General features: G+C 44.2%; 1 protein-coding gene across 1 annotated transcript in view; it reads left to right on the top strand.

Moving 5' to 3' along the window:
• The window catches only part of AGPAT5 (1-acylglycerol-3-phosphate O-acyltransferase 5), a 490329-nt gene that overhangs the window by 443371 nt on the left and 21041 nt on the right, over window positions 1-25917 (top strand). The window contains exon 7 of the mRNA XM_069235809.1: window positions 20360-20483. Coding sequence (XP_069091910.1) covers window positions 20360-20483 — 124 coding nt within the window. The remainder of the gene's footprint in view (window positions 1-20359; window positions 20484-25917) is intronic.

Raw genomic sequence — 25917 nt, 5'->3', positions numbered from 1 at the left:
TCATATAAATGGCTGAAGTATTCATATGCAACTGCTATATCATATGGTTTTAATTACTGCATACATGTTTTTCAGCATTGAGCAATGTCCCGCCTTTGTTCCTATGTGGCAAAATGTACTTCTAAATTAAACAGTACATACGATGAAGACGCAGTAAAATCTCTGGAGGCATTTTATTTTTCTGATTTAGACATCTTCTAGAGACTTCTAGATGCAGATTCCTTACCTTTGAATTCTCCCCGGGTGTCAGATTGGATTAGGAAGATTTTCACGAGCAGTACCCCTGCGCCCCAGTAGATGTTGTTGATCGGCTCTGTGTTTCTCGGCGGCGGCGGCTTCATGACGGAAGTGATGTTGGAGGTCCTATATATGCGCCACCTACACACACACACCAATGTCCATTCTTTCCTTACTGCACCAGCCAGCACTGATCCGAAGAGAGCTATCCCTCAGTCGTTTTTTTACTGGATGTTTGTCAAACCTTTTTTTAGCTCTATTCTCCTGGTTTGGCAAGGGTTGTCTTCTAGGAAGATAGGTTTTCCATCCTTGTAAACCACTCATTGGGTGATGTCCATGATGGATCCGTACTTTGTGTTTGTGGTGTTTGGAGCGCCTCCACGACCCAAAGTCGTGCTCCGAGTGCCGGGCGATACATTCTAAACATGATGGCAGCCCGCTGTTAGAAATGGGGTCTTTGGTTGGCAGTCAGGTTACCCCCTGTCCAAGCAAGGACCCTCACTCTAGTCAGGGTAAAAGAGAATCGCCCTCAGCTAACCCCTGCTTACCCCCTTGGTAGCTTGGCACGAGCAGTAGGCTTACCTTCAGAGTGCTAGGTGTAAAGTATTTGTACCAACACACACAGTAACTGAATGAAAAGCACTACAAAATGACACAACACAGGTTTAGAAAAATAGAGAATGTTTATCTAAACAAAACAAGACCAAAATGACAAAAATCCACAATATACCAGTCAAGTTATCAATTAAAAAGCAAAAGAGTCTTTATGTAGTTTTAAACACACACTAACACTGTTAGCGTGAAAATGTACCTTTGGTGCGTCAAAAATAACCCAGCACGGGCAAGTGTGCGTCCAAAAGGGCTTGCGATGCGTCAATTTCACTCACGAGCGAGACCTTGCGTTGTTTCTCCTTTCGTCTGGTCGGGGCGTGTTGTTTCTTCTCTCTGCAAGAGAGCGATGCGTCGATCCGGTCAGCACTCTGGTCCAGGCAGGCCTTGTGTTGTTTTTACACGCCCAGTGGTACTTGTGTCAGAAATCCAGCCGCACGATGATCCGAAAACCACGCAGCGCGGTTTGCGACCTCACCAGCCTCCCTCAGCGATGCCGCACGTTGTTTCTCCAGCTCAGTGCTTCGCTTCTTCGGTCACGTTACAGGCGAGTGTTGATTTTCAGCCTCGAAGCCAGCGGTGCATCGATTTCCCAGCCGCAGATCAGAGTCGCGTCGATCTTTTCCCCGCACGACGTTCTGGCCGTGGGTTTCTTCCTCTTAGACTGCCAGCTTCTCCTTTCAGGGTCCCATGAACTGGATGGCAACCACAGGGCAGAGTAGGAGCCTCTCCATAAACTCCAGGTGCTGGCAGAGAGAAGTATTTGCTGTCCCTGAGACTTCAAACAGGAGGCAAGCTCTAAATCAAGCCCTTGGAGATCTTCACAAGATGGAAGGCACACAAAGTCCAGTCTTAGTCCTCTTGAACAGGCAGAAGCAGCAACTGCAGGATAACTCCACAAAGCACAGTCACAGGCAGGGCAGCTCTTCTTCCTCAGCTCTTCTCAAGGTTCCTCTTCGTTTCCAGACGTGTTCTAAAGTCTGTGGTTTTGGGTGCCCTTCTTATATCCAATTTCTCCTTTGAAGTAGGTCTACTTTAAAGTAAAGTCTCTTTTGAATGTGAAATCCTGCCTTGCCCAGGCCAGGCCCCAGACACTCAGCAGGGGGTTGGAGACTGCATTGTGTGAGGGCAGACACAGCCCTTTCAGGTGTGACTGACCACTCTGCCCCTCCCTTCTAGCACAGATGGCTCATGAGGAAATGCAGACTACACCCCAGCTTCCTTTGTGTCACTGTGTGAGGTGCAACCAGCCCAACTGTCAAACTGGCCCAGACAGGGAATCCACAAACAGGCAGAGTCACAGAAATGGTATAAGCAAGAAAATGCTCACTTTCTAAAAGTGGCATTTTCAAACGCACATTCTCAAAATCAATTTACTAAACAATGTATTTTTAAATTGTGAGCTCAGAGACCCCAAACTCCAAATGACTATCCGCTCCCAAAGGAAATCTACACTTTAATCATATTTAAAGGTAACCCCCATGTTACCCATTGAGAGGGACAGGCCTTGCAACAGTGAAAAACAAATTTAGCAGTATTTCACTGTCAGGACATATAAAACACATTACTATATGTCCTACCTTAACCATACACTGCACCCTGCCCTTGGGGCTACCTAGGGTCTACCTTAGGGGTGTCTGACATGTAAGAAAAGGGAAGGTTTAGGCCTGGCAAGTGGGTACACTTGCCAAGTTGAATTTACAGTTAAAACTGCACACACAGACACGGCCATGGCAGGTCTGAGACATGATTACAGAGCTACTTATGTGGGTGGCACAACCAGTGCTGCAGGCCCACTAGTAGCATTTGATTTACAGGCCCTGGCACCTCTAGTGCACTTTACTAGGGACTTACTAGTAAATCAAATATGCCAATCATAGATAAACCAATCAACAGTACAATTTAAACAGAGAGCATATGCACTTTAGCACTCGTTAGCAGTGGTAAAGTACTCGAAGTTCAAAAAGCAACAGGTAAAAAATAAATAGGAGGCAGAAAGCAAAAAGATTGGGGATGACCCTGCATAAGCAAAAAAGTCCAACACCCGCTATGCGACTCCACGCAGGTAGAGGTCTCGGTGGAAAGGAATGTCCCAGGACCAGTCACGGAGTCCGAAGTAGTCGTCGTCTCATTCAAAGCCCTCAGGGCGATCGCGTAAGTCGAGGCACATGAAAAAATCCAATAAGTCGAAGCTCTCTTCGACTTCTCCTCATTTGTCACCCAGTGAGATGGAGCATCGATGCTCCAGGCCTCGTTCTGCGGAACGTGTGCTTGGGTTAACTCCATGCCTCTCCAATTTTTCGGGAGTCAGGGCAGCCCCCGCCCTTGTTAAAGAATTTTATGAGGCCTTGCACCTCATTTTTGGGCAGTCCAACCCCTTTGGGGTGCCTTCCGGCCATGCCTGGTCAGAGCGGTCCCTCCGGTGGTGCCAAACACATTGTAATCCCTGACTCCGACCTAGAGCCAAAAGGGCATCGCCTGGCGCCAGCAGGAGGTTTACCTCCTTGCTTAGATCCCTGAGCCCAATTTCTCTGGGCTATGCCTCAGGGATGAATCGGAGGGGTTCGATGAACTCTTTAGAATACCAGCCTTTCGAATCTGAAATGGACTGGCTTGAGGACTTTGGGTGAAGTCAGCAGACTGGACACTTCTCCAGATACTGGCATGCTTTCTTACCCTACCGTGACTATGGATGAGGGAACTTCATATGCTGTGGTGGCAAGGGCGGCTGAGGTGCTGGACCTTCATCTACCCTCGGTGGCCGTCAAGAGTAATCTCTTGACAGAGTTGGTGTAACGAGGAGCTTCCAACTCAGAACTTCTGCTCCCTTTCAATGATGCCTTCACTGATGTCCGACTGGGTACTTGTTCTAAACCCAGCACAGCGGCTCCTGTGAACAGGACAACTACCCACCGCCATCACCTCGCACCTGAAGTTTCCTGATGCAATACCCCACCACTGAGAATTTGGTGGTCCAAGCATCTACCTCCCAAAATGTGTTCCCTACCGCTACCCTAGATAGGGAATCCAGAAGGTTGGATTAATTTGAGAAGAAGGTATTTTAGTCTGCCAGCCTTGCATTGCAGTTAGTGAACACAGCCTTATTCCCACATGTTGTGGGATACGGCTGCGCAAGTGCTGCCACAGGTCCCAGAGTAGGCCCTGGCTGTACTCTCTCAGGCTATTGCAGATTGGAGAGACACAGCAAGTTTGTAATTTGTTGCAGGCTTGATACGACCGACTCGCTAGGCAGAGCCATTTCCACAACAGTGGCTCTGAGGCGCCACACTTGACTGAGGAGATCTGGCTTTTCGGGGGATCTCCAGGGCATATCTCACTCCACACAAGATACTTGCTCTATCCCGAAGCATCACCAGGATGCCCCAGATGTGGTGCTGAAGAGGCAGAATTACTACATATGCTCTGGAGTTGCCCAACCATTGCTCAATATTGGAATGGTGTAAAAACAGTTTGAGAAAACAGCCCCATACTCATGTGTGCCAGACGGTGGAGGCCTGCGTGCTAGGTTTACTCCCACATCCAAAGAAAGGAAAAGCACTCCCACGACTAACAAACTTAGCACTCATACTGGCAAAACGCTTACTATCCAAGCGCTGGAAAGCCGCAGCTCCCCCTCAAGTGACACAATGGTGCGCAGAAATGATCGACTGGGGAAAGGCGGAAAGTACAGCTCTCAAAAGAGAGGAAAGTAAAGGAATGAGAAATTACCCCTTAGCTGGCGAATGGGATGAAATATTACAGAATTTTGTGACAATATGTAGAACAGAAGGAATCAAGATTACTATACAATATAGAGATGTCGATATGTAAACGCATAATATACATGGAAAACCTACTCCTGAGATACTCCTCCCAGATGACGACTTTAAAGTCACTATACATATCCTTAAACAAAAATACACAACATATTATCGCAAGATACAACCAAAGAAGGTGTCAAAGCAATGTACATATACTTTATCCCCCCCACAAAGGATTGATGATGTCAGGTTAAGGTTAAGTTTAAAAAGTTAAAGTTGAAATTACAACAGAGAAACAGTAGAACTTGATGGTTGAAAGTTACATGCTATTCAAGACTAATATGCGCCGAACCATAGTTTGAAAAGCTTGTTTTATATTATATGCGTGATCTTATATACCTGACATGGAATGTTAGCTCTCAGTGCCAATTGTACAGCTAACAAGACTGAGTTCATGATTATTTGCATACAAAAATGTCTAATGTACTGCATGTAAATTACTGAAAATATAAATAAAAAGATGTTAAAAAAAAAAAAACTCTAACACAGGCAGTATCACTGCCTGTGTACATTTACTGGAAAAAAAACTAGTTAAAGTGAAGTTATGATTGCAAATTAAAACTAAAAAAAACTGAAAAAATTGAGGTTATGGGTAGGTCACATAATAGCCATGTGAACTATAACTTGTATAACAGCATGTTCGATGGCATCTGTCGCTGTAGATACACATGGTATGCATGAGCTCGCCATCTGGTGTTGGGTCGGAGTGTTACAAGTTGTTTTTCTTCGAAGAAGTGTTTTCGAGTCACGGGACCGAGTGACTCCTCCTTCTGTGCTCATTGCGCATGGGCGTCGACTCCATCTTCGATTGTTTTCTTTCCGCCATCGGGTTCGGACGTGTTCCTGTCGCTCCGAGTTTCGGAACGGAAAGATAGCTGAAAACGGAAGATTTTCGACGGTATCGTTGCGATCCGGTTCGAGATAGACACATACGACGACGCGTTGAACATCGAAGCGCTTCGGTGCCCTTCGGGGTAGATTTCGGCACCCCATCGGGGCCTAGTCGGCCCGACCGCGTGGAGAACAACGCCGATGGAACGGACCCCGTTTCGATTCTGCCCCGAATGCCACAACAAATATCCTTATACGGACCTACACTCGGTCTGTAACCTGTGCCTGTCACCCGAGCACAGCGAAGAATCCTGTGAGGCCTGTCGGGCGTTCCGGTCCCGAAAAACTCTGCGCGACCGTCGAGCGAGAAGCCTGCAGATGGCGTCCACGCCAAAGGAGCGTCAACAGTTCGAGACAGAAGAGGAACAGGAGGAATCCTTTTCCATCCAGGATTCAGACTCCGACGAGCTAGACTCTACAAAAACTGTGAGTAAGACGTCGAGATCAGAACTTAAGAAAGGAAAGAAGGCCCAGGGGACGCCACTGCCAACCGGCCATGGCTCCACCCAAATTCTCGGTGACCAACAATCGGCACCGAAAAAGGCCCATTCAGTGTCGAGATCGTCCGACTTCGGTCGAGACACCGGCACGCAGCCTCCTCGGGACCGAGAGAGTGCTAAACAGAAGCATCGACACCGAGAGTTCGGTGTCGACACGGATCGACGCCGAGACAGTGGCGCCGAAGACCATAGAGGCCAAGAATTTTCGGCACAGAAAAAGAGGAAGGTTACCTCGGAGCCGAAAAAACAATCAACAGGGTTTTCGGAGCCGAAAAAAGCGACATCAGACCCTGTTTCTGGCTCCTATACTGAAGAGCATTCTATGTCTTCTCAAATGAAGAAACATAGATTTGAACAAGAACTGCAATCCACTGACGTGGATCATACGCAAAAGCGTATCTTTATTCAGCAGGGGACTGGGAAGATCAGTACCCTTCCACCTGTCAAACGAAAGAGAACGCTTCAGTTTACTTCTCAGCAACAAACAGCACAAAAGGTAACACCTCCTCCCTCACCTCCACCTGTAACTCCGGCTTCGCCAACTTACACCCCGTCACATTCGCCAGCTCACACCGCCATGAGCCACGATGACCAAGATCAGGATGCGTGGGACTTGTACGACGCACCAGTGTCTGATAACAGCCCAGACACATACCCAACTAGGCCATCACCACCGGAAGACAGCACAGCCTACTCACAAGTGGTGGCTAGAGCAGCACTATTCCATAATGTGGAACTCCACTCGGAACAAGTAGAGGATGATTTTTTATTTAACACCCTCTCTTCAACCCACAGCTCCTACCAAAGCCTGCCAATGCTCCCAGGCATGCTACGCCATGCAAAGGACATTTTCAAGGAGCCAGTTAAAAGTAGGGCAGTGACGCCTAGGGTGGACAAAAAGTATAAGGCGCCTCCTACGGACCCTGTATTCATCACCTCTCAGCTGCCACCAGATTCTGTGGTGGTAGGGGCTGCCAGAAAACGGGCAAATTCACACACTTCTGGGGATGCACCTCCCCCAGATAAAGAAAGCAGGAAGTTCGATGCAGCCGGGAAGAGGGTTGCTGTCCAAGCAGCAAACCAGTGGCGCATCGCAAATTCACAAGCGCTGCTAGCGCGATACGACAGAGCCCACTGGGATGAGATGCAGCATCTCATTGAACATCTCCCAAAAGATCTGCAAAAAAGAGCAAAACAGGTTGTTGAGGAGGGTCAAAACATTTCCAACAATCAAATACGCTCCTCCATGGATGCAGCAGACACAGCCGCAAGGACCATTAATACGTCGGTTACCATCCGTAGGCACGCATGGCTCAGAACGTCTGGATTCAAGCCAGAGATTCAGCAGGCAGTGCTTAACATGCCAGTCAACGAAAAACTTCTGTTCGGTCCGGAGGTCGACACAGCCATAGAAAAGCTCAAGAAGGACACTGACACTGCCAAGGCCATGGGCGCACTCTACTCCCCGCAGAGCAGAGGATCTTATAAGACCTTCCGCAAAACACCTTTTAGAGGAGGGTTTCGGGGTCAGGCCACACAAGCTAGCACCTCACAGTCCGCACCGCCCACCTACCAGGGACAGTACAGGGGAGGTTTTCGGGGCCAGTATAGAGGGGGGCAATTCCCTAGGAATAGAGGAAGATTTCAAAGCCCCAAAACCACTACCAACAAACAGTGACTCACACGTCACTCACCCCTCCCACACAACACCAGTGGGGGGGAGGATACGTCAATATTACGAAGCATGGGACAAAATAACTACAGACACATGGGTCCTAGCAATTATCCAACATGGTTATTGCATAGAATTCCTGCAATTCCCCCCAGACATACCACCAAAATCACAAAATTTATCAAAATACCATTCACAGCTTCTAGAGATAGAAGTTCAAGCACTACTGCAAAAAAATGCAATAGAATTAGTACCAAGCACACAAATAAACACAGGAGTTTATTCACTGTACTTCTTGATACCAAAAAAGGACGAAACACTGAGACCAATTCTAGACCTCAGAGTAGTAAACACATTCATCAAATCAGACCACTTTCACATGGTCACACTACAAGAAGTGTTACCATTGCTCAAAAAACACAACTACATCACAACCCTAGACCTCAAGGACGCATATTTCCATATACCAATACACCAATCACACAGGAAATATCTAAGGTTTGTATTCAAAGGAATACATTACCAATTCAAAGTATTGCCTTTTGGTTTAACAACCGCTCCAAGAGTATTCACAAAATGCCTAGCAGTAGTCGCTGCACACATCAGAAGGCAGCAAATACATGTGTTCCCGTATCTAGACGACTGGCTAATCAAAACCAGTTCGCTCACACAATGCTCAAACCACACAAATCAAGTCATACAAACCCTCTACAAACTAGGGTTCACCGTCAACTTTGCAAAATCAAACATTCTGCCAAGCAAAGTACAGCAATATCTAGGAGCCATAATAGACACGACAAAAGGAGTAGCAACGCCAACCCCACAAAGGATCCACAATTTCAACAGAGTCATTCAACACATGTCTCCAAACCAAACAATACAAGCAAGAACAATACTACAGCTCCTAGGCATGATGTCCTCATGCATAGCCATTGTCCCAAACGCAAGACTGCACATGAGGCCCTTACAACAGTGCCTAGCCTCACAGTGGTCTCAAGCACAGGGTCACCTTCTAGATCTGGTGTTGCTAGACCGCCAAACTTACCTCTCGCTTCTATGGTGGAACAGTATAAATTTAAACATAGGGCGGCCTTTCCAAGACCCAGTGCCACAGTACGTAATAACAACAGATGCTTCCATGACAGGGTGGGGAGCACATCTCAATCAACACAACATAAGAGGACAATGGAACATACATCAAACAAAACTGCATATAAATCATCTAGAATTATTAGCAGTTTTTCAAGCACTAAAAGCTTTCCAACCAATCATAACCCACAAATACATCCTTGTCAAAACAGACAACATGACAACGATGTATTATCTAAACAAACAAGGAGGAACACATTCAACGCAGTTAAGCTTGTTAGCTCAAAAAATATGGAAGTGGGCAATCCACCATCAAATTGGTCTAATAGCACAGTTTCTTCCGGGGATCCAGAATCAGCTGGCAGACAATCTCTCTCGAGATCACCAGCAAGTCCACGAATGGGAAATCCACCCACAGATTCTGAACACCTACTTCACACTCTGGGGAACACCACAAATAGACTTATTTGCAACAAAAGAGAACGCAAAATGCCAAAACTTCGCGTCCAGATACCCACACAAGCAATCCCAAGGCAATGCCCTATGGATGAACTGGTCAGGAATATTTGCTTACGCTTTTCCTCCTCTCCCTCTCCTTCCTTACCTAGTAAACAAATTGAGTCAAAACAAACTCAAACTCATTTTAATAGCACCAACGTGGGCAAGACAACCCTGGTACACAACACTGCTAGATCTGTCTGTAGTACCACACATCAAACTGCCCAACAAACCAGATCTGTTAACGCAACACAACCAACAGATCAGACACCCGGACCCAGCATCGCTGAATCTAGCAATCTGGCTCCTGAAATCCTAGAATTCGGACACTTACAACTTAGCCAAGAGTGTATGGAAGTCATAAAGCAGGCCAGAAGGCCATCCACTAGACACTGCTACGCAAGTAAGTGGAAAAGATTTGTTTGGTACTGCCATCATAATCAGATACAACCACTAGATGCAACTCCAAAACATATAGTAAATTACTTGCTCCATTTACAAAAAGCAAAGCTAGCCTTCTCTTCTATTAAAATACACCTTGCAGCAATATCTGCATACCTGCAAACTACCTATTCAACTTCCTTGTATAGGATACCAGTTATCAAAGCATTCATAGAAGGGCTTAAAAGAATTATACCACCAAGAACACCACCTGTTCCTTCATGGAACCTAAACGTGGTTCTAACAAGACTCATGGGCCCACCTTTCGAACCCATGCACTCTTGCGGAATACAATTCCTAACCTGGAAAGTTGCCTTTCTCATCGCCATTACATCTCTAAGAAGAGTAAGTGAAATTCAAGCGTTCACAACACAAGAGCCTTTTATACAAATACATAAAAATAAGGTCGTCCTACGACCTAATCCAAAAATTTTACCAAAAGTTATTTCACCATTCCATCTAAATCAAACGGTAGAACTACCAGTTTTTTTCCCACAGCCAGATTCTGTGGCTGAAAGAGCACTACATACATTAGATGTCAAAAGAGCATTAATGTACTACATTGACAGAACAAAGAACATCAGAAAAACTAAACAGCTATTTATTGCATTCCAAAAACCTCATGCAGGTAACCCAATATCAAAACAAGGTATAGCCAGATGGATAGTTAAATGCATCCAAATCTGCTACCTTAAAGCAAAAAGACAACTGCCCATTACTCCCAGGGCACATTCAACAAGGAAAAAAGGTGCTTCAATGGCCTTTTTAGGAAACATCCCAATGCAGGAAATATGTAAGGCAGCCACTTGGTCTACGCCTCACACATTCACCAAACACTACTGTATAGATGTGCTATCCGCACAACAAGCTACAGTAGGTCAAGCTGTATTAAGAACTCTATTTCAGACAACTTCTACTCCTACAGGCTAAACCACCGCTTATGGGGAACTAACTGCTTACTAGTCTATGCATACCATGTGTATCTACAGCGACAGATGCCATCGAACTGAAAATGTCACTTACCCAGTGTACATCTGTTCGTGGCATCAGTCGCTGAGATTCACATGGACCCACCCACCTCCCCGGAAGCCTGTAGCAGTTCAGAAGTTACCTTCAATTTTGTACATTTGTATATATATTACTTAATCCTTTAATAGGTACATACTTACATTTTTCATTGCGCGGGCACTATTACTATAGTACAACTCCTACCTCACCCTCTGCGGGGAAAACAATCGAAGATGGAGTCGACGCCCATGCGCAATGAGCACAGAAGGAGGAGTCACTCGGTCCCGTGACTCGAAAACACTTCTTCGAAGAAAAACAACTTGTAACACTCCGACCCAACACCAGATGGCGAGCTCATGCATACCATGTGAATCTCAGCGACTGATGCCACGAACAGATGTACACTGGGTAAGTGACATTTTCATTATACAATTAACTCCCAAAAGTGAAATTTTATTGAACAACATATACGCAAGCCAATAAATAATACTACACTCATAGCTGTCCCTTTCTAAGAGTTACCGGTAATGTGATTTGTAATAGTAACTATAAGATTAGTTGCAGCATTTGTAATTGCATAAAGGATGTAGTCATGTGCATTGAATTTGGTATGGTAATTATGGGTTTGCATGACTGTTGGGCAAGTAATGAGTGGTTGTCCTAACCATAACTGCAAATGTTAGTGGTTTGTTGGTTTTAATTCTCAACCCACACAACAGAAATTCCCTTACCAAACAATACCACCAAAGCTTATTATTCAATGCTGATATTAAGCTATTTCTTAAACTCATAGATGCATACGGAGAAATGTTATTTCCCCATGCGATTAGCCAGTAACAAAGTATATGTCCGAGATAAGGTAGCGCCAACTATTATTGAACCATTTTCAAATGTATTAATTCTGGCCAAGGAGCCAAGTGAACCGCCCTATTCATTTGTTGGCTCATCCACACTTGTTTGGGACTCAGGCTTAGACCATGGGGTCAATTGTTAAAACTATTTTTAAAACGTGAAGAGTGGAAGCATAGAGTTCTGCCTGCATGCACCAAATTGACAACTCTACCACCATGGCTTCTTGTAGTAGCCGTGAAGAAGAGTGCATACAGTGATCCCAGGGCAGGACTGTAGTTATGAGTTCCCAGCAAGAACTACTAGGCCCAGGTGGACCGGGGTATACCTTGAAGGGGGGTGTTTGGGGTGTGACATCCCCTAAATGCATTCCTAGCTTATAGTTGGGTCAGGGGTCTCTGGAGGTTGAGTTCACCAAGCAGTAAGATATCACTGAATATTATGTTTGATGGGCATGATGAAGTCTGTGAGGAGGTTACTGAAGGTGTTACATGGTCCTGGAGGTCAGTAGGTGAGGGTGTCTGAGATGGTTGTGGAGCAGCTGATTTATAGTCAGAAGTGCATGTGTTCCATGAAGGCTGAGGGTTCTTCTGTTAGAGTAGCCCAGGTGATGGTGTCTTTGTGGATGATCGCAAGACCTCCTCCGGGTTTGTGGTGCCTATCTCTGTGGATGAAGTTGTAGTCGGGAGGGATGGCCTTGACGAAGGCGGATTGGATGACTGATTGAGAGAGGTTTCGGTGAGAAAAAGGATGTTCCAGTAATGAGCATTGAAGAGGTCACCAGGGGTAGTCTGCCACTTCCACCTTCATACCAGGAGGCGTGGAGGTTTAAAAGGAGGTTGCGTTTCCAGCATCGCAGGCCCATACACAGCCTACATCAGCCAGGTTGCACCAGGGGCAGTCTGCCACTTCCCCCTTCAAGCCAGAAGGCATGGGGTTTTGAAAGGAGATTGTGCTTCCCGCAGCATGGGAGGCATTTGGGCACGTGTCTAGGTGATGAGTTGGCCCATCTGTGCCTGTCCTTGGCCAGTCGAGGCTGGGCTGACTCTTTGGACCTGTTGAACTGGTGACCTGTTTTTTTGTTTGCTGGAGGTAAGCGCCTATGGGGGCTCAATGGGGAAACGGAAGGTAGATGGTGTCCCTGTTAAGCCAATGACCACTTCTCGCCCTAGTGCTACTACAGATAGCATGCTGGAACGGGTCATGGGAATTATCTCAAAAGAGATTACTTTGACAGAGAGGAGATTGTCCACGGATCGTTATCCCAGTGGAAAGCTCTTCCCTGAGATCACTATACCTAATTGCTCTCTTGTAAGCTGAAGTCTCCCAGACCCCCTGTGTTGCCCTTCGACCTCATAGTTTTGGATCTAACTAGTGGCAGCCTGGAGAAGGCCCCTATCTCATTTAGTTCGGCTGGCTGTCCCGCAGAACAGGAACTGGTAGTGAAGAAGAAAAGATCCACTATAAAAGTGTGGGCAGGGTCAGTTATCTTCCTGGGACCTTATACAGTGCTACAATTAACCGAAGCAGACGGAGGTTTTAGACTTTCATGCCACGAATATAGTGGACCGCAACTACCTAAGTGAGCAATTCACTAATATTCTTGAGGGGAAATTGTCCTCTATCAAGTAGCAGCTTTAGGTGGGTGGAAAGTAGCATAAGTGAAATTTTTACCAAGATGTTTAGCTTGGAGAACTCTGTGAATTGCCCATCAGCATCCAATAACTGATATTGTCGGGAGAGTACCACCACGAGCGGCCACAACGAAGCTCTTGGAAGGTTCAGAGGGTTCTTCTAACAATACCTCTAGACCTTCTCTAATGTCTGTGGCTGACTCGGCATTGGACCGTTGTAGGGGTGTCACGCCAAATGTTGGGAGAGTGAAGGGTGGCTCCCTGGAGTTGGTTAATCCTGAAATGAATGCAAGTAAAAAGCAATTGGACTTACCTCCCTCCTAATGCCTGTATATTTTAGTGTTGGTTGAGGTTCCTCCTCTTAGAGCCTCATAGACTGAATCATGGATGTTTCTAGGCAACAAGTGGGTAGACTGTTTGAATAAGAATAAACATTTCAGTCCTGATAGATCAAATTATATTATAATGGTGCGTAGAGTGGGGTGGGTGAGTCACGCAAAAATTGACATTGAGGGGGATTTCATTGAGGTGAACTTTCAAAAACCTTCTTGCATGAAATCTTTGTTGTATTCGCAGGAGGTCGGGGGCATTAGTGCTCTTCCCCTAGGGTTTTTTGTTTTTATAACCCACCCATGTTGGCATATCGCAGGGGTTGTTTCCATAGCGACTCTGCTCTCTGTTTGTTTCTCAAAACAAGTTATCTGTCTTGAGTGATCTTAACAAGTTGGACTGACTGGTGCCTTGCATTGTTGATAACCTTGTGCTCCCATTCAGCTTAGTGGCCCAGTTGTCACATTCAGATCTTCCATCGTCCACTGGAAGCTTGTGGCTCTGATTGACTCTACTCTGAGGATTTTGAGTTGGAATGTGGCTGGTCTTTCTCTAAAATTATTAAACAATATGATATACTCATGTTTCAGGAAACTTGGTGTACACAGGATCTGTTTATTGATAGGTGTGAAAGCTCCTGTATTTCTGCCACCACTTCCTGATCAGGGCGATCCTCGGGCTGGTTAGCGATATGGGTGAATATATCTGCTGCAGGCCATTCTAGAGTAATCAAAACTAATAGCGAAAATTATAAGGTGATGAGTTTTAGGAGGGGGTATTCATCTTTATCTAATTAATTTTTATAATATTGATTTCAGTAATACACCAAACACTAAATTTGCAGAATTATTTTATCACTTGCCTGCAAGGCAGTGTTATTGATGGGAAATGGGCATGCTATTGTTTGGCTAGGGATTTTAATACCAAGCTTGGCACTAATTACAAGTTTGTGACTACTTTTGTGGGGTTTGATTCTGATGTGCAGGACATTTTGTATGAAGCTGTTCCGGGGGTGGGTGGACCTTACAGGGATATTTAGCTTCACACGATTTTAGCAATGTCATGCATGTAGTTTTGCATGTTGCACCGATGTAACCAACTTTTAGGGGCCGCAGTGGCTCCTCTACAATAGACTATTTTTTTCATATAATTTAACCTTGAGGATCTATTATTAACTGGGAGAGAGGATCCAAAAAGCCATCAACATCTCCTTCGAAACTGCAAGATTCCCGGACAGCTGGAAACACGCCGAAAGCAACGCCCTTCTCAAGAAACCAAAGGCAGACCCCAAGGACCTGAAAAACTTCCGGCCCATCTCTCTGCTCCCGTTCCCGGCGAAGGTCATCGAGAAAATTGTCAACACTCAGCTCACTCGGTACCTCGAAGACAACAACATCCTCGACCCCTCCCAGTCCGGCTTCAGACGCAACCACAGCACCGAAACCGCCCTCCTTGCCGCCACAGACAACATCAGAAGCCACCTCGACAATGGAGAAACATCAGCCCTCATCCTCCTAGACCCATCAGCCGCCTTTGTCACCGTATGTCACCACACCCTAAAATCCCGCCTCCACACAGCAGGAATCCAGGACCAGGCCCTCGAATGGACCGCATTCTGCCTCCCCCGTACCAATCTAAAGCCTTCAACATAATCTGCGGCGTACCCCAGGGCTCATCCCTCAGCCCTGTTCAACATCTACATGGCCCCCATCGCACAAGTGGGCTGTCAGCACAATCTCAACATCATCTCCTATGTCGACGACACCCAACTCCTCCTCTCCCTCACCAAGGACCCGCACACCGCCAAAACTAACCTACACGAGGGACTAAAAGCCATTGCCAACTGGATGAGAGACAGCCGGCTAAAACTGAACTCTGACAAAACAGAGGTCCTCATCCTTGGGCGCACCCCCTCCGCCGGGGACAACTCATGGTGGCTGTCCACGCTGGGTCCCCCACCGATGCCCCCTGACAGCGCACGAAACCCCGGCTTCACCCTCGACTCCTCACTCTCCATGTCAAAGCAGGTCCGCGCCATCTCCTCCTCCTGCTACAACACCCTCTGCATGCTTCGCAGAATTTACAAATGGATCCCAACAGAAACAAGAAAAACAGTAACCCAGGCCCTCGTCCGCAACAGACTCGACTACGGCAACCCCCTCTACACCGGTATCTCATCCAAACTTCTCCAACGCATCCAAAACGACTCCGCCCGACTCATCCTCAACATCTCTCGCCAATGCCACATCACCCCCCAACTAAGAGACCTTCACTGGCTCCCCGTCACCAAGAGGATCACCTTGAAGCTCCTCACCCACGCACACAAGGCACTCCACAACACCGGACCATCATACCTGAACAACAGACTCAGCTTCTACACCCCCACCCGGCATCTCTGCTCTGCTAACCTCGCCCTCGCCTCCGTCCCCCGCATCCGACGCAAATCTTCCAGCGGCAGATCATTCTTGTACCTTGCCGCCAAGACCTGGAACACCCTCCCGCCGGATCTACGACAGACCCAGGACCTTCTTTCCTTCACAAAACTACTCAAGACTTGGCTCTTCGAGCATTAGCAGCACCCCCTCCCCCCGCGCCTTGAAACCCTCACAGGTTTGTAGCGCGCTTTACAAATTAACTGATTGATTGATTGATTGATTGATCCTTTTGATTTTGGGGATAACAACCCAATAGAGTCTGCCTTCAAACTGTCCCCTAGGCCTAAATTTAGATTGCATTGTGGTACCAAAAACATTCAGCCATCTCCTGATGGTTTGCAGCTAGTCTGGAGAATGGTAGACTCTGGCCAACATTTACACAATATCTTAGTAGAGAATCCCAACTTGGTAGAGGCCTGTTTGAGTGAGGATGTCACCGGCTGCAAGGTTGTAACAGCTTTTTACTGGATTATGTCAGAGCATTAGTGCTAAGCTATTGCGTTCTTCCCGCATGTCAGCCACTAATTATGGGTGGTTTGACCATGTGTGTATGGTGGCCAACATTTTGTTACGCAGGGCACTGTCAGCTAAGCCGAGAGATGCTACAGAGGAGGGTCATCAATGTAGGGCCTATAAACGGTCAATTAAGAGAAGGTAGTCGTTAGTGCTCCAGTTCCAGTGGTATTCCTTGGCTGCAGTGGTGGTCAATAAGAACTGTAAACAATTTTGGGAGGCAGTGAGGGGCATGAAGGGTTTAAATCAAATAATGTCCTCAATTAGCTGCCATGTTTCTAGTAGAGTATGGGAGGCGCATTTTGTTAAAATTTACACCATGCCCCAAGCCTCAGGAGACTTTAGCCCCAGATCCAACCTGATAGATCTTGAAGTATCCCTGGGAGAGGTGGATAGGCTATTGCTCAGAGTGTTGGTAGGAGGCCCCAGGGCTGGACGGTGTCCCGATTGATTTGATTGTCTGTTCCTGAGTTTTGGGCACCATTATTGATGAATGTTTTTAATGGATTGGCCCATACTCGACTCCCAAGTTTGTGGACGACTACTTTTATAGTCCCAATCTTTAAAAAGGGAGGCTGCTCTCAGTCTATCTGTTACAGGCCCACTTCCCTAATTGACACGACAGTTAAGATCTTGGGAAGAGTCCTATTTAATAGAATAAGGGAGTGGTCAGAGGAGAAGTCCAACCTCCACTCTTGTCAGTATGGCTTTAGAAGTCATGTTGGGCCCATCAAGCAATCCTTAAATCTATCCCTGGTAATTGGGAAATATACAATTGCCAAGCACTCTCCTTTGTACTTGGCTTTCATGGACATGTCACCAGCGTTTGACTGTCATTCGGTCCAAATTGTGGGCAAGTCTACTTGCCTATGGGATGGATGAAGCATTGGTCCATTTTTGACTTACTTACATATGGACATGAAGGTCAGGATCAGTTTAATTACTAATGGTGAAGTCTCTGAAGATATAGGGCTCTATCAAGGTGTGTGGGAAGGGTGAGTTTTAGCTCTACTTTTATTTATTTTGTATATTAATAATGTATAACCCTTTTTAAGGAATTGAACCCCAGATGTCCCCAAAATGAATGGGTCTCTACTGCCTGTACTCTTATATACAGAAGACGCTGTCCTAATGGCAGAAACTCTTAGAGCGTTGTGCCTTCTAATTTTTGGTTTTGTAGAATTCATGGCTGAGCTATACTTGCAAACACATTTTAGTAAATGTTACATTATGGCTTGTAGTTAGAAGAAAAAAAAAATTCTACTGTGAGCACAGGCAGTGGCAGTCTGAAATGCACCAGCACTTTCCCCTATTTAGGGGGTAATTTTTGCTAATACTGGTTCTCGGGCATCGCATAATGCCCACTGTACGGCTTGATTAATGAAGGCTGCCAGAACCCTGTTCAGTTTACCCCAGCTGAAGGGAGGCAGTGTGCCTTTTCCATGAAAAGAAATTTACAAACCATAGTGTATGCATGTAGCAACCTATGGAGGAGGGGTGTGGGGTATTCAGAACAGTGCCCTGATTCAGGCTGAAGAGAATAGGTTTTGCAGGAGGATCCTGGCGGTGACTATTTCTTCCTCTCATTTGATTTGTCATAAAGAGTTGAGCATTGAATATATTGAAGACTACATTAGAAGTCGCCCTCCCCTGCTTTGTCTGTCAGTTATTGAAAAAATAAGGGTACCAGCCTTTCGAGAGAAATTATTAGGGACCGTCTTAATTGTGCAAAAGGCACTGAGATTCCTTGACTAGCTAGCGTAAAATCGTGTTTGTGCAAGGCTGGTTTCCCTCAAGTTTTTTCAGACCATAAAGGAAATAAAAGTATAGATTTAAAAAAAACTGCCACATTTGGCTCATCTAAATCTGGCGGAGTCTAAAAGATTGGCCTCAGAGAGGAAGAAGCTCGGTGTGGAAGCATATGTGAATATAATAATAGGTATTCGGCCTTTGGGGTATATGAGTAAACCTATGAGTCAGTGGGAGCAGAGCCTGTTTCGCTACAGACCTGGCATGATCAGACATCTGTTATGTTTCCACTGGCCTTTAGTACTGTTCTTGATTCTATACCCTGCTCTTGTGTTGAGAGGTCTTGACAAATAGTAATGCACTTTAAACAAAATTGTAAATATTATCTTATGTATACCAGGCTATTTGTAGTCCCTTATTAAAGAAAAGTGGTATCAGGAATCATAGAGTTGCTTTCTACGCTCTCTTGCAGCTTGGCAATGAAGACATTAATGTGATGGGGCATTTTTATGCACTGCCATTCGGGCGCGCCGTTCAGTGAATAATGATATACTGTGATGATTTTATTATTGACTGGTCAATTGATTGAATAGTGATGGACATTTTTATATCCTGCATTTTGTATTGCTGTTAGTATGTACATTTTAAAACTTTTTTTAACTGTTTTTAATTGTATGTATGTTTTACTTCTAAGGTTATTTTTAATGTCCGAATAAAGTTTATGAATTGAATTGTGATGTCAATAGGAAGATGAGGTCAGAATTTACATATGTTGGGTATTTGCATCCATACATCAGTAATTGTGATGGATAGGAGAAAATTCTGCATTTTGCTGTGAGTTAAAGAGCATGCAGAGGTTTCTATCAACAAAAGTGGAATAATACTCCACTCTTGAAGGCGGAAATGCACTGGTAAAAAGTATTGCACCAATGCTAGTGGTTTAGCTGAGTTAGTCATTGAACATCGTCCGGTTGTGGATTACAGTTAGACATTTTGAGACCATGACGATAAAGCTGGAGTGAAAGAAGGAAAAGAATATCATCTCTAGTGTTATCCACATACATGGGGTGGGAATAGGCAAGAGGAAATTATGTCCCAAAGTGATATAGTGTTAACTGAGAAAAAGAGGGACTGAGAACGAAACTTTGGGTGTCTCCCACAAGTGAATGTGTTAGAGCCCAGCTCAGAGGTGGTATAGGTGAAGAAGAATGAAAGATCAGGGATGTAACACAAGCGCCATTTCAGAACAATCTAGTGACTTCCCCTGATGTTTCGAGACTGAACTAAAGGACGGATAATTAGTGATTTGAAGTGTTTCTAAGTTAAAGAGAATAAAGATGATAAAGAGAATGATTTTTTTAGTATTTTATTAAACAGTTGTGATAGAATTTTGGTTTTGAAACATTATACATAGTGACCAGATTGAAGAGTGTGGTTAAAGGGATGTTAACTAGGTCAGAATGCTAGAGAAGAGGGAAAAGACCTTTTATGGTCAAGGGCTGAATGGGTCGGACAACGATGTAGGGTGAGTGAAAACAGGCCGAGGTGCAATGCTGGAGAGAGTAGATTGAGTGGACCTTATAGTAGAAATTTTAGAGGAAACGTAAACAGAATCTGATGTGGAGAAACAGGCATTATTTGCAGCCAGGGGAGGGGGATTAGTGATGGATATTTGGGAGCGTTTAATTTAGGGTGGAATCGCTGAAAGATAGTGTTTTATTTGAATATACTGGTTTGGTTGGGCTAAAGGCTAATAAGAGTACAGTAGGTAACAATGAACTTGTACTCCTCTAAATGCGCAGGGGGTTTTGTTTGCTGCCATTAATGGAGGAGGGGTGCACATACGATTCTGAAAGATCGTTACACAGACGTTTAGCCAACCAAGGTGCTTTACTGGCTGTTAAGATATTTTATGTATATTTTACGAATAAGCACACATAACCATATGGATACATTTTGAGTGCTGTATTTACGGTTCACATATGGATATGACCTCTGAAAAAAAGCTAGTTTTAAACATTGATTTTGAACAAGTTGTACAATGCATTTTCTAATCTTGCAACCTTTACGTTTTTTTTAATAGAATTTCTGTGCAAGGAATGCCCAAAGATTCATGTACTTATAGAGCGTATAGCCCGGAAAGATATTCCAGGAGAACAAATATTTATGCGAAGATGGCTTCACGAACGGTTTGCGATCAAGGATAAGTAAGTAGCAGTGATATAATTTCATATCAAATTCAAAAGTAGTCAATGCAGTCTTTATTCTGAGTAGGCGTGCCCAGTTAAACTTATGCTTTTGTGTTTCGTTTGAGAGTATTAATTGAATGTAGTTGGAGAGTTTGGGGGAGGGTGAATGGGACGGAAATGTATCCAGAAAGCATTAGGCAAGGTAAGGAAGAGGAAGGTGTGTGTGTTTTGTTATGGAAAGATTGCCAGCGGCCACCAAAGAATAAGTGAATGTATTTAAAATTAAACCGGATGCCTAGAACGCATCATCGGGGAGCTAAATGGTCAGATCATGGAAAGTGATCTGAAGACCTGCTGCAGCAGATACCTTCCTAGCCCCTGTACATGTCAGGCTCCATATTATTTGCAGACACTAAACATGTATTTTGAAACGTGTACTTCCTCTCGTTCATGCTGGTCGGCAAGCCCTTAGGCGTTAGAATTTAATTCAGTAATGCCAGACAACAACTAGAACATTTTGGGATGGTAGACACCGTAGGGGGATAAAAGGTCGTTATTCAAATCAAATATGGCCAGCTTCAAATATTTATTTGTAATTATTTTAAAATAATTTTCATGTGCTGGTTGCTCACAATACTGAATAAACAATGAACGGATTGACAGGTGGGGAAATGCCTTCAGTACCATGGCATGGAATGTTAATCGATTATGAGGCTAAATTAAATGGAGGGGTTGTTTTCCAGTGAATTAATAGAAGTAATCCCATGATGTTGCTATTCCAAGAAATACACGTGCTTGGGGATGAATATTAATTTGTGGGACAAAGCCCATACATTTTATTGGCACATAGCGGAGTTAGCTGAAAATAAAAGTAAATGCTTCTGAATTTTTATTAATCATAAGGTGAAAAATCACTCCTTTCAGTTTCCTTCTGAATAATATATATGTTGAAGTAGTAAGTAGCTGCTGTAGAAAATAGTTATTACAGTATTTGGCAACTATTGGTACTTTAGGGACTAATCTAGACGACTGACTGTTCCCATGCCAGCCATAAGGAGGACATTTCATGGAAATGTCCATATGCCCATTTCGATTAGATGATCACATTTGCAATGGGATTTTATTAGTGCAGCCTTGTAAGCAAAATCCTATTCAGTGCAAATGACTTGGAATTCTTATTACCCATTAATTCTGCTATATGAGACGGGGAGCTGCAAGACTTTAAACATATAACAATAACAAACTATGTTCACTGACAGATTTTCCACATCTGCCCTACTTATTCTAAAGTGTTTCTCATAATGCGGTGTGGGCTAGAAAGTAATACTGAGGGGGTGAAAACTGGCATTATGGTGATAAAAGGAACTCTGACGAAGTGGATAGGTTTATAAAATAATGCATGTGGCGAAATTAAAACTTGATTGTTTGTAAATTTCATGTATCCTCTAAATGTGGGAATATCAGCATTTAAAAAATAATTATAGAAGATGAGCATCCTAGTCTTCTTAATGCCTGCTGGACTTGGCCCTCTGTGTAGATTCACCCCCAAACGTTTTGCCTTCTCCTCTTGTTTTCTTTCATAAAGACTCAATGTACTTTACCACTACTATCCAGTTCTAAAGTGCTTGTGCTCTCTTCCTAAAACATGGTAAAATTAGCCTAAAGCTGGTAGGCACATTTATTTTACTTATAAGTCCCTAGTATATGGTATTGTATCTTTCAGAGACGATTTTGCATTTCAATTTTCAACTTAATTTTTTTGTATATAATGTCCTTTCAGAAAGTCTTCTTCCAGTGCAGTCTCACGTCCACAGCAAAAGTTATATTTATAATTTCTGGAACTCCTCTGCTGCAGTACCAACTCCTTTGACCACACAGCTTTCTTTCTTCACCAGCGTATGTAGGCTAACTGTTTAGTTGCACATAGTCTACTGCCTTCCTTTTCAACTGGAAAGCATCCTCTGCTTCGTTGCTTCTAAATATATCTGTACATTTTAGTTTCCGGAGTGAAGTTCCACAGGCCAAGTAGGCACTACCAGGACCTGCTACTTCTATACTGGATTAGCTAGAAGCTAGGTTCTGTAACCCTCGGAAAAAGCTTTAAATCCCAGATATCAAAGAATGCTAGAGACACACTATCTATAGCTGTCTGTCAGGCAGATGGAGAGCCTACAAGCATAGGTATTCTTCCTTCTTAGAGTGCAATGAGCTGTGCACTGAGTGGAACAAGCAGGGAAACGTAGATGGTGAAACCAATCTGATCACCAAAGAGCCCAGAGTGACACAAACTAGAAATGTTAAACATTTCTGTATCCAATATTTTCAGTAATGTTACTTAGTTCGAGTTTCAGGGCCACTTGGTCTGGGGAAAAACCATATCAGAATCCCTTTCACCCTGGGAAAGCAACCTCAGATGCCTTGTCATGTTATGCTCATCCTGCTTTATCCCTAAACCACTTGAAAAGCCAGTCTTGTGGTTTTTTTTTTTTTGGGCCAAACTTCAAAGAAAATCTCCACATCCCAGGTCGCATCTTTTTTTCTTCTAACTGTGTATGTGTGCGCTTGTAGCACCAGTGTTCTGAGGTGAGTTTTTCTAATATATATATATATATATATATATATATATATATATATATATATATATATATATATATATATATATATATAAAATCAAAAATGAATTGTGTTGTGGGCACCTTTTGCGGAAAACTTTACCTCGAAGGTGAACAGTATCTGTCCCTGTCCTAGATCCTTTGGGGGCTTTACCTTTGGAGACGCAAGCTGTCCTCAACAGCCACAGGGGAAATGAGGTGTAAAGTGAGGTGTGACAAGCAGGCAAAACATGAATGCATAGTAGAAGTGAAAAAATGTAATCATTCAACTGATTGTGTTATATGGGATTACATATATGTTGTGAATTTGGAACTTTTTCCAAAAGAAGTCAGCAAATTCGTTTTTTAATTCATTTCACACTTTTTAGCAAGTCTATGTTGAAGGAACCAGCCTCATTGGCAAATATGTCCTCCATTTCTGTATCCCATAATAGAGGTGTTTTTTTTTTTTTATTTGTTTGTTTTTGCGCACCTGTGCAAAAGATTTACGAATCGATTACCTTTCACTTACCATTGTGGCAGGTATGGCAGCTTCGAAGGAACAACATTTTGTTTTTCAGGGCAGAGCACAGTGCAAAACGATGATGCTCCTCACAACCATAAGCAATCAAATCACTAAAATGTTACTAGAGAAGTCATTTGCTCATCAGAATGGGTGCAGTGTAGCTACATGACCATAAAAGCACTGCTGCTGTCTTCCACAGTAATTAGACTATACAACATGGAACAATATGATTATTGGTGTTTTTCAAAAAATATGTTTGGGGATTAAAACAACGTAGTGTGCACTCGGACATAGCAAAATATGGGGATTATTATGTATTCTGGCGACCCTCTGCATTTGTTTGCATCTTCCACAGCGTTCTGGGATTACACCAATTTCTAATCTCAGTTACCTCAGATTTTGCCTCATCAGTTGATGTCCTTATTTAGGAATTTGCATCAGGCATTTAGACAGTGAAGAGGTTTTCATATGCTGTGTTAAGAGCATCCTCCCCAACTCCAGGGGAAGCTGAGCAAGTTTCACTGAAGCAGAAATTGTCTCAAGGGGCTTATACTGGGCTTCGTGATCTGCACAAGAGGAGAATCACCACGCAAGTGCCTGTGAGCTGCTATCTTCTCTTGCCCCCATTCTGATCTTTCTTCTGGTTCTTCACTCGGATTTGTATTACTTTTTCACTGCTAAAATCGACCTGTGCTGTTAAGATTTCCTCTGCTAAGTTATCTCCAGTTCTGCAGCCACATGTCACTGTTCTTTCCTAAATAACCCAACCCTGTGGCAGCTCCCTCTGCTGATGTAATCTGCAACAGTACGTGATTGGAGACCTCAAATTCTGCCCCCATTAATAAAGGCGAGCCCTAATTTTCATCACCAAGGGTTCAACAGACAAGACAAAATGGAGAGGAGAGGGGGGCAACCCTGTTTGCTCCTCTATAAAAAAATAAAAACACAATCTGCCATGATCCTTTCGACAAATATCTTAGTCCAAAGTGGCATATGAACCTAGTGAAAGTCTAACTCACTGTCGACATATTTTTCAATGCCTAAGGTCCGCAGTGTGCGTTTAGGTCTTTTCCTGCTTGTGTGTCTTTTTTTTAATAAGGTGAGTTGCCATTGTGAAATTTCTCCCTTCCATCTCAAACCCTACTGTGTCCACAGGTGTGAGTAGAGGGAGTACTTGGGACAATCTGTCTACCAGGGCATTCACATACATATTGGCAGCCATAATCAACAACACTATAGATCTACATGAGGAGCACCGTAGGGGATTGTAACCTGTTGCATTTGTTTCCCAGGTGCTACCTTCTGTAATACGGTGCCATGTCTGTCCCCCCCCCAGACGTTTATATTTATACTGGGATTTTGTCCAACACATGAATGGAGCCTATTGCCCCATTCGTCACCAACCCATTTATGAGGTCTGAAAATAAAAGGTGTATGTCCTGGAGTGCACCCAGTGCACTATCGAATTTAATGAGTTGTCTAATCCTTTGGGTCGAGGGCTCTCCGAGCCTCCATCTGTCCTGAAACTTTATTGATAATAGTATTTCGTAATATAAACTGGACAGATTTTCAATTTAAAATGGCAACTCTCTTCATATTAGTGTCTGCTCTGACGTTAATCTGGGTAATCCGCATATATGTGAGCCTAACTGTATCCCTATATGACATTTATCTCCTGTAGGATGAGTATTTTCGCCTTGTCTGACTGTAGAAAGTAATTAATTCTTGGTGCTTTGCCACGCAGTTTATAACTCTAAACACTTGACTAATCCTCTTGTTCTTCCCCCGGGTACACCTGTGCTAGGCCAATACCAGTAGTACAATCTGCTGCTGCAACACCCAGCTTTCCCACCCGTCAGACTTTTCAAACATTCCACAAGACCAACTAAAACAAACACTACCAATTGAAAAATGATAAATTTGTCTTATAAATTAGGGCCTGTAGTCTGCACCCTGCTTCCCTATTGCGGCCAACTCCATCAGCCCCCAGTGAACCCTTACAAAATACCCACTGTCAACAAGGAGGTAATGCAAGCCAGTCTGACCATAATGTGCATTGCGGACACTTTTTTTCATTGAACTTGTAGTAGTTTTCATTCTACTCTCCCTTGTCTTTTTTTCCAGTGCTGCAGTCTCTCAGCTCCTCAGTGTTATCACCACGAGGCCTCTGTTGAAGGCTTTCTCTTGAGTGACCGCATCTGAGTGCTCTCTCCTGTTGTGTTCGCTAGATAGCGGGGCTTTGTGTCTGAGACAGGTACCTCTCAAAGGTTCTTTTCTGGCCCCTCCTCTACCGAGATATCCTGGGCACTGAAGTGTGAGCATGAGGTCTGATCAC

This window comes from Pleurodeles waltl, chromosome 5 (genome assembly GCF_031143425.1).
Source record: "Pleurodeles waltl isolate 20211129_DDA chromosome 5, aPleWal1.hap1.20221129, whole genome shotgun sequence".
Lineage (NCBI taxonomy): Eukaryota > Metazoa > Chordata > Amphibia > Caudata > Salamandridae > Pleurodeles > Pleurodeles waltl.
This window is presented reverse-complemented; position numbering and strand designations above follow the sequence as displayed.